The 10652-nt window shown below is 33.8% G+C and overlaps 1 protein-coding gene across 1 annotated transcript; it reads left to right on the top strand.

Moving 5' to 3' along the window:
* The first annotated feature begins 1085 nt into the window (after positions 1 to 1085).
* On the top strand, positions 1086 to 10265 carry LOC129761146 (uncharacterized). The gene is made up of 2 exons (XM_055758854.1): positions 1086 to 1286; positions 8488 to 10265. The coding sequence occupies exon 2, from the start codon at positions 8490 to 8492 to the stop codon at positions 10263 to 10265; it is 1776 nt and encodes a 591-aa protein (XP_055614829.1). The 5' UTR covers positions 1086 to 1286; positions 8488 to 8489.
* Positions 10266 to 10652: the final 387 nt, after the last annotated feature.

The raw sequence follows: 10652 nt of genomic DNA, 5'->3' as shown, positions 1-10652 counted from the left end.
GACAATTGGTTGACTCGCCTTGTCCGTTCACATAGTGTGAGCTGCTGGCGAGAAACTAGATACTACGGCACGGGTTTACCTGGGATGCCAGGCGATTTTTCAAATGTCCATCAAATAGTCAGAAACAGCAATCAGGTCCGAATTTGTCAAATGATTGGTCCGAAATCGACTTCTTTATTGGTAGTTTTCATCTTAGGTTTTCAGTTGAATGTATCATTACACAATTTTATAGAGATTACAGAGCAGTGTTGAGAATAACACCTGAACAAGTGGAAAAACTGTTGAATTTAATTGCTCCACAAATACAACGCCAAGATACACTCATGAAGGATGCTGTACCTGCAAGAGTGATAATATAAATGACATTGATATGCCTTTCTTCTGGAATATTGTTCAGATTGTTGTCGATATTTTTTAGAATCTCGAAAGCATCCATAGCTAAGATAATTCCGGAAGTATGTGATGCTTTAAATGATAGTCTAGAAGACTTTTTAAAATTTTATTCACACGCGTCAAAAATTAAAATAATGAATGAAAATGTACTTTTTTAAATCGAATATGTATTCTGTTTCTTAGAACCTTACTTTTTTTCGCAAGTTGTGAGTGAATTTTGAATGAAAATTGTGCCTGATAATGATTCTATATTAGACATTCTCCAGAAAACTATCTCAAAAAGAAAGCGTGCCCCGCCAGCGTGCAAAACAGAATAACAATGATTTCGTTAAGAAACTATGAGGGTTTTATTTGTTTTTCCAATAATTTTCAAGTCTATAAATATCTTCGCATATTTTCAAATATCTTAAAAATAGAGACATTTCTTTACATTTGGCATCCCTGATTCGAACGCTAAATTCTGTTTTTGACGTTTTGAAGCATGCGAGTGCGAGTAAATTCAAAAAACTTTGAAGTAGCTCGCACGCCGGATCACACATGACAATAACTGGCATGATGTGTTCACACGGTGTGAGTAGCTGCACTGCAGTAACTGACTAGACCGACTCGTATGCTTGCTCGCACCGTCTGAACCCGGCTTCAGTCGCTTACAAAACCTAAGACAGTGCAGTTCGTTCTGATCCGAAACCCCGTAATATTTGGTGTCAGAAGTGGGGTCAAAAATTCGTCGCGATAAGTTTTCAGTGAAGAAAAAAAAAGTGAAAAACGGACAATATTGTTAAAATAGTGTGTTTTAATTAGAACAACAAATTAAGCAACAGTACGTCGGATCATCGGTGCCACAAGAAATAACCCTAGGACTCATCACGCAAATTATCACCGCACTCAAAAAGGTCGTGAGTAAAAATTTTTTTTTTAAATTTTCAATTTTTTCCATTGCCTCTAGACGTTGAACTCATATTTGTAACGGATGAATTTTAGTTTCACTCCGTTAAATAAATTCAGAAACATCGTTTCTCCAAAAGTTCTGCACTTTGAGCAATTGAATAGCTCAAATCAGTCATATAAGGCATTAGTGAAAACGGATATTAAAAACGTTAGAATGTCTGAAATACTAAAGTTGGATTATGTGCAAATTTTCAACGGCACAACTGCGTCACTTAGTTCTTTTATATGCATTTTAGACGCATTGCATACTAGTGAGAACATTGCAACCCCCGCTGATGAACTAATTTTTGTTGCGACAATTATTCATTGCAAATTGTCCGACTCAGTTCGAGAAAAATTAATGGGCATCGAGATTAAATCTTGGGGCGAGCTAAAACCTGTTTTACAGGAAAAATTTAAAACTAACCCAACGCGCGTTCATATTATGCTGACAGAATTGTCGAGTTTTGCCATCAATCAAGGCGAATGTTTATCAGACTTCGCTGACCGATTACTACTGAAAATTAAGGAAATTAAATTAATTTGTGGAACTGACTCAGCAGTACTTTTTAAATTTGCTGAGTCCAATGCTATTGAAAAGATTAGAAATTATTGCTCGCCTCATGGACAATTAGCGTTGGGATCACCACAAACGCTCGAAGAAGCCAAAAACATTTTAATTTATAAAGGTTTAGGATCTTTCAAACCAGCTAATCAGTTTGAAACAGTTGATTCGATAGCTCGAAGAGAAATGAGCGGCAATATGGCTTCAAGGTTTGATACGAGGCAACAAGATTACCGTTATCGGAATCAATTCCAGAATTTTAATCCCCAATTTGGACGGGACAGGAATGTACCACATTTTATAAACAATCGTCAAAATTATCAATTAGAGATAATTTTCAAAATAGCAATAATTTTCGAAGACAAAACCCACAGAATTTTACTAATAATTATAGGCAAAGTCAAAACCAAAATCATTTCTTTAATAATCGATTTCCGAACAACAGGTTCAATAATAATTTTATGAATCAAACGTCAAATTATCAAAATCATCGAAACAACGGAAATCCAATAAGGCATATACATGCCATTACTAGTGGATCATCAAATCATAATAATTCTACCTTTTCAAATAGGCAGGAGCCGAATATTACACCTTCAAATTCAATTAGTGAAGAAGAATATAAAGAATTTTTGATATTTAAGCAACAAAAAAACGATCATTAATCAATGATTCCTTCTGTGCCATTGATAAAAGGAACATGCATAGTCAGGAGAAATATGTGAATTTATACACCATTAATATGAATAAAAGTGCTCCAAAATATATTGATTTTGATAGTTCATTGAATAAAAAACCATTAAAATTATTAGTTGATACAGGAGCCAATGTAAGTTTATTGAAAATTAATGCGATACAAGACCCTAAAAAATTAACACTTTTGAAAAAATATGTCTATTTGGTATTACAAAAATTACAAAATTACAAACATCAGGCACAGTAAAAGATATTTTAAATTGTTCTTCTAATAAAAATATTGAATTTAAATTTCATGTCGTCAATCATAATATGAGTTTACCAGATGTTGATGGAATTATTGGTATTGATATGTTGAATGCTTTAAAATGCGTTATTGACTTGCATAATAATTTTTGATTTTTTCAATATAACGGCGAAAATTTTGTATGCAATGAGCGATAAAAAATTTAAACAAGGATGCAAATGAAGATGAAATGAATAACGACGAAAGAAATGCTTTGAATAAATGTTCGAATTCAGATAATTTTAACAAGTTTGATTGTGGCGACATTCCTAATAAATGGCCATTATTAGAAATGAACACCAATAGTCAAACTAAGGAAAAACATTACTGTAATTCGCAATACGAAATGGTTCATCCAGCAGACACTTATCCGGAAAAGTTTTCTGTTGTCTTGGAACCGAGTATAGCCAAAAATACAAATGACAGTGAATCCTTCATTCCTGCAGGTGAAGTGATTCCTGTTAAAATTGAAAAGAACAGTGAATATAAAAATATAATGATACCAGCTCGTTGTGAAAAAATTTGTAAAATTGAAGCAAATAACTTAAAAGAAGGAAATGGATATATTATTTTTTCCAATCAAGTGATACCAGGCGTTTATATAAGTAGCACATTTACTGAAGTGAAAAATAATTTGATTACAGTGTCTATTATGAATACGAATGAACATGACGTGAATTTGAGCGATATAAAATATGAATGTGAACCAATTGAATCATACAATATATTAAAATTTGATGCAGACATTTCATTGAGAAGAGAAAAATTAAAAGAAGAAATAAAATTGGGTGATGATTTAAATATCGAGGAAAAAAAATCTATAAAGAAGCTACTGAGTGAATATGAAGATATTTTTTTTGTAGAAGGTGACAAGTTAAGTCACACAGATGTAATAAAGCATGAGATTAATATGACGTCCAAAGAACCGATAAATGTGAAACAATATCGATTACCGCAAGTATATCGCGAAGAAGTTAATGAACAAGTTGAACGAATGTTGAAAGATGGTATTATTGAACCCAGTACAAGCCCATATAACAGTCCGTTGTTAGTAAGTGGTAGTGGACTTCAGAAAAATTAATGAAAAAACTATTCCAGACACATATCCATTACCAAATATTATTGATATAATTGAGTAATTAGGAAATTCTGAACATTTCTCGACTTTAGATATGGCATCGGGTTATCATCAAATTTTAATGAACGAAGATGATAAAGAAAAAACCAGTTTCAGTACATCTTATGGTAAATATCAATATGTTCGAATGCCTTTTGGATTGATGAATGCACCTAGCACATTTATGCGACTCATGAACACCATTTTCACTGGACTTCAAGGAATACATTGTTTTATTTATGATATAATCGTTTATGGATCATCTTTAGAAGAACACAATAACAAATTAAAGAACGTGTTTAAAACTTTACGAAAATTTAAACTAAAATTACAACCAAACAAATGCCATTTTCTAAGAAAAGAACTAAACTATTTAGGACATACTATTTCAGCTACTGGATTTCTATCAAACGCTAATAATATCAAATCTATTTCTGAATTTCCAATACCTAAAAATATTGTTGAACTCAAATCATTTCTGGGAATGGCAAATTATTACCGTCAGTTTGTTCCAAACTTCGCTAAAATATCTTTACCGTTATACAAATTGCAGAAAAAGGATGTGAAATTTACATGGGATTCAAAATGTTTAGATGCATTCAATATTTTAAAAACAAAATTAATAAAACCACCAATTTTGCAATATCCTGATTACAAAAAACCGTTTATAAAGGGTGTGTCACATCAAATTGCATCACGGAAAAAACGCTGTAGAAATTCGCCCAGTAGACCGATCCTTTTGAAAATTTTAGACAGTAAAATAAAAACTATTAAACAACTTTTGGCATTTTCTTTTTATTCATACTTCGAGCCCAAGCCCGTATGCTCGCACCTTCCTCTTTACCCCGTCCATAAGGTTCTGTACAACGTCAGGTTGTAGTTTTTTTTTAACAGAAATCCATTGTCTCTTGAAGTCCGCCTCCGATTTGACAACTTTTGGGTTCTTTCGGAGGGCCTGCTTCATAATCGCTCAATATTTCTCTATTGGGCGAAGCTCCGGCGCGTTGGGCGGGTTCATTTCCTTTGGCACGAAGGTGACCCCGTTGGCTTCGTACCACTCCAACACGTCCTTTGAATAGTGGCACGAAGCGAGATCCGGCCAGAAGATGGTCGGGCCCTCGTGCTGCTTCAATAGTGGTAGTAAGCGCTTCTGTAGGCACTCCTTCAGGTAAACCTGCCCGTTTACCGTGCCGGTCATCACGAAGGGGGCGCCCCGCTTCCCGCCCCGCTTCGCTTGCCATACCATGTACTTTTTGGCAAACTTGGATAGTTTCTGCTTGCGAATCTCCTCCGGAACGCTGAATTTGTCCTCTGCGGAGAAGAACAACAGGCCCGGCAGCTGACGAAAGTCCGCTTTGACGTAGGTTTCGTTGTCCATTACCAGGCAATGCGGCTTCGTCAGCATTTCGGTGTACAGCTTCCGGGCTCGCGTCTTCCCCACCATGTTTTGCCTTTCGTCACGGTTAGGAGCCTTCTAAACCTTGTATGTACGCAGGCCCTCCCGCTGCGTGGTCCGCTGGACGAATGAACTTGACAAATTCAGCTTATTGGCGACATCCCGGACCGAACTTCTCGGATCACGTCTACACTGCTTAACTACGCGCTTGTGATCTTTTTCACTGACGGAGCATCCATTTTTGCCGTTCTTCACCTTCCGGTCGATGGTTAGGTTCTCGAAGTATCGTTTTAGTACTCTGCTGACCGTGGATTGGACGATTCCCAGCATCTTACCGATGTCCCGATGTGACAACTCCGGATTCTCGAAATGAGTGTACAAGATTAATTCACGACGCTCTTTTTCGTTCGACGACATTTTTCCAAATTTACGAAAAATTGACAGTGAAGCATGGCCAACGTGATATATACACTCTTATCTGATTATAAGCGAAAGCTGAAGATATAATTCCTAAAAATTAAATTTCTACAGCGTTTTTTCCGTGATGCAATTTGATGTGACACACCCTTTAATCACGACAGATGCTTCAAAATATGCACTAGGTGCGGTATTGTCACAAGGGGAAGATTTGGATTTACCTATAGCTTTTGTAAGTGTACCATTAAGTAATGCTGAAATCAAATACTCAACGATTGAAAAAGAGCTACTAGCAATAATTTTTGGCGTGAGAAAGTTTAGAACTCATGTTTTAGGACGAATTTTTTTCATTAGAACCAACCACAAACCGTTGGGATATCTTTTTAACCTCAAGGATCCATGTTCCAGGTTAATGAGGTGGAGGCTTGAGCTCATGGAATATGACTATGAAATCTGCTATAAAGCTGGGAAAACAAATGAAGTAGCTGATTGTCTAAGCAGGATTCCATATCCTGAGGTTTCCAAAGAAAGCATGCCAGAAATGGTATTGTATCGGATAGATGCAGGGATACATATTTCTAACAACTCAAAAGTAAACATATTACAGGATATATCTGCCACTATTAATGTAACAACACGAAGTTCGGTAAAGAACAAATATTTGGAGTTCGAAAAGCAATCCAGAGACCTTAACAAAATTATTACAGAAGTAACAGATGTTCCCGAAGATTTTCTAGTTATTCAGATTGATCAAGTTAAAAATGCTTTGAAGAATCTAAATGTGAAAGATATGATTATTAATAACTTTATCAATGTCACAGTAGATAAAAATTTTCAAAATCACCCGGAAAAACTTTTTAAGAAATTTGAAGATATCGTAGAAGTATGTTTGAAACTCAAAAAATTAAACATTTGTATCAAAATTAATAAGCAAAATGTTTTAAACCATTCGTTGATAATAAATCAGTTGAAATTCGTTTTTCAAGGTACGCGTTTTGTATTAGTATTAATGAAAGAAACAGAGCAAAACAACTGTTATGAGAATAGGCCTGAATCACAGCCTAATGAACATAAACGTAGTGATATAACAGAACAGTTAGAAATCAGCAAAGGGTTTGAAGATCGTTTAGATAATCTAAATCAATCACCGTTACAAAATGAATCAGACCTTTATAATTTACTGCGCGAAAAGAACTACGAGAATTTCATCAAATTCAAAAATAACTATGATATTAACTCATTGAGATCACAAGTATTTGATACATTGGAATCGATTGAACTTCTAATAATATTTTGAAAGTATATTTTGATCGTAATGCTTTGATTCATGTGCGAATTTTAAATTCACTATCAAAAACTCCAATATATATATTTTAATAAGAAAATCTTATCAGTTGTTGATGAGTGAAATTTTCAAAATTCTAATGGAAATCCAATCGTTTTGTTTGAAAAATCATTTTTAAAAGTGTGCGATCGCAAACGTCTCAACGAATTCAATTAATCATTCTTCTTTACTATCGAAATTAATGGTAAAATATATTTTTGCAAATCGCCCAATTACTGTTATAATACATCTTGCAATGGTTAACAAAGGATGAAGAAATACAAAAGGTTCTTCATGATTATCATAAATCTTTAGTTGGCGCCCATATAGGTGTAAACAGAATGTTAAAAAGAATTCAATATCAATATAGATGGCGGAGCATGAAGCAAGATATTAAGCAATCTATCAAAGATTGTACTGAATGTGCTCGCAGTAAAATCAAGAAAAAAACTCGTATGCCGATGGCAATAACTACAACATCTGAAAGAACTTTTCAGAAATTATACATGGATGTTGTAGGACCAATGCCAGTTACAGAACAAGGTAACAAGTATATTCTCACAATGCAGGATGATCTGAGCAAATTCGTATGTGCTATTCCAATCCCAGATCAAGAAGCGGAAACAATTGCAAAGGTATTTAGTGAAAAGTATATATGTGTGTTTGGTACGCCAAAATCTTTGGTAACTGATAACGGCTCTAATTTTATGGGAAAGTTATTTAAGAACTTGTGTAAAATGTTTCGTATTAAAAAAAATTAATATTAGTGCATATCATCCAGAATCCAATGGAGCGTTGGAACGCTGCCATCGTACTTTCAAAGAATTTTAAGGGCAGAAATTGAACATAATGTTAAAGATTGGGATTTGTTAATTCCGTTTGGTTGTTTTGCATATAATACAACAACACATTCAAGTACAAAATTTACTCCATATGAATTAGTTTTCGGTCAATTATGTACACTTCCACAAAATTTATACAAGGAACCCGATATTTTGTATAATTATGATGATTATATTTTGAATTTGAAGCACACACTCCAACAGACTCAAAGCAGTGCTCGAAAAAATTTGCTAAAGAATAAAGAGATTTCAAAAATTTATTACGATAGAAAATCAAATCCAATCGTTTTGAACGTAGGTGACAGTGTATTTTTGGAAAATGTTGCTACAGGCATAGGTCAGAAATTACAGCCACTTAGGAAAGGTCCTTATGAAGTTATAAACATTAATTCTGCCGAAACGGCAACAATATTAATTAAAGGAAAGGAACAAAGAGTTCATAGAAATAGATTGTTTAAATTATGAAGTTAATCCTGTTTTCTTTTACATTTTAGCAAATCCTGTATATCCATCTACCATTTCAGCGATGACCATGTTTGGTCTCATAATATTACTACCAATAGTTTTAGGACTGGAATATGAGCTGACGGCTTTGGATAATTCTGGATTCGCCATGGAAAGAATACCAAAGGTTCTTTACACCAAGCAAGCTGTTGAAATCACGACATACGTAAATCTAACGGAGATCAAGATAGATTTGTCCATCCTGGATAAAATGATCAACGTCTCAGGAGAAGCATGTCTGAAGCTCAAAGTTTTGAAGCTACAAACGCATTGCGAATTTGAAATGGCAAGTATACGGCATCGTCAAGAGGAAATGATGGGTTTCGAGTTTTTGTTCAAGGAAAAAGAAAGAAACAAGAGAAGTGTACCTCTGTTAGGTAAACTTGGGAAAGTAGCGAAGACTTTAATTGGTACTTTGGATGAAGATGATGGACAATATTACGAAGAAAATTTCAAACGTGTAAAGAAAAATGAAGATATGTTGGTCAGTACAGTACGAAAACAAACTATGGTATTAAATTCATTGTTTGAGATTATTAATAAAACAACTATTCCTAGTATAGAAATGTTCGATAAATTTCAAGAAAAGTTTAAGGATTTTTCAACATATGTTACGAATTATCATCATAATACAGACAACCAAATTTTAAGAATGTATAGCGAATTAGGTTTTCGAGAATGTTTCTCATTGACAAATTTACTGTGTACAACAATTCAAGGGAAAATTAATCAAATTACCAATTTACTTGTTAGCGAACGAAAAAATCTTCATCCATTTTTGATTCCGTCAGATGTTTTGATTGAAAAGTTAATGAAAATATCTGCTGTATTACCAAAAGGTTCCAGATTCCCACTTCGTTTAGATTCCTCTAATATTTTTGAATATTATCGCATGTCAACGGAATCTAGATATAGATACAAAGAATTTCTTATTTTTGTCGCCCACATCCCAACGGTACATGATACAATTTTCCATACATTTAAATTGACTGCTATTCCTGTTCGACTAATCGATAATAAATTCACAGTTTTCAAATTTGAACAAGAAATTTTAGTAACTGATAACGAAATGAAGAAATACACAAGTCTTCCTAGTAGGACATTGGATTTTTGTAAACATTTGAAAGATATTATATTGTGTCCGCATTTATTTAGTATGAATAGTAAGCCATCCTGTGAATTATCACTCTTGAAACAATCGAGAGAATCTGAAAAACTATGTAAAAAAACAGAGTTGCAGCTTGAGGGATCACTTTTCATTAAATTATATATGTTAAATACTTGGGTGATTGTAGCTCCGTCTTTGGAGATAGCACATTTAATTTGTAAAGACAAAAATCAACCAATGAAACTGGCAAACACTGCCATGATAACAATCAATGCGGATTGCAAATTAATTACAGATCATGTATATTTAACCCCAGGGATGCTAAATTTCACCGAGATTGATTTTAATTTTACGAGAGTGTTGAATTCTTCAGATTTTAAAATACCTGTTGTCAAAAGTACTGTAATTCATTCATACGAAAACAATAAATTGGCTAATATAGGTAAACATATCCAGCAATTAGAGGATGAAAAAATTATTCTAGACAAAATTGAAAGTAGAAACACTGAATATCAAATTATCAAAATAGGTTTTGGAATTATTTTGCTCGGAATGATTTCTTATATATTCGTAAAAATATATTTCATGTGTTGTAAAGTAACAAAAATAAAACAAGAAAACTTAGATGAAGCAGATAATAAGAAAAATATGGAGCTTGTTCCTTTCAGAAATTCTCCAATAATACTGTAAACGATTATTTACAAAATACTATATATATATATATATATATATATATATATATATACTTTAAAAATAAATAAATAAATAAATGATGTAAGTAAATTAATTGTTTACTCCGAGAGGCGATCTATCAAGGACAACCCCAAGGCGAGAGGAATACGAGGACCATGGACCAAAGGGGGTGGAAAGACGACGAAGTCTGTTTTGTGCCGTATGTTATCAATTGGCTTTCATTGTTATCACCAGCAGTGAATTCGGAAATTACTAGTTTCCTGACAACAGTTCAGCAGTTTATGTTGTTGCTCTTGTTTCCACAACGATTTGAGGTCGACAAGCATCTGTCGAATGTGATTCGCATCAGTACGCTAGAATTTGCTACGCTAACATCAACCTGAA

Source organism: Toxorhynchites rutilus, chromosome 1, assembly GCF_029784135.1.
Source record: "Toxorhynchites rutilus septentrionalis strain SRP chromosome 1, ASM2978413v1, whole genome shotgun sequence".
Lineage (NCBI taxonomy): Eukaryota > Metazoa > Arthropoda > Insecta > Diptera > Culicidae > Toxorhynchites > Toxorhynchites rutilus.
The sequence above is the reverse complement of the archived record's forward strand: the minus strand, read 5'-3'. Positions and strand labels throughout refer to the sequence as shown.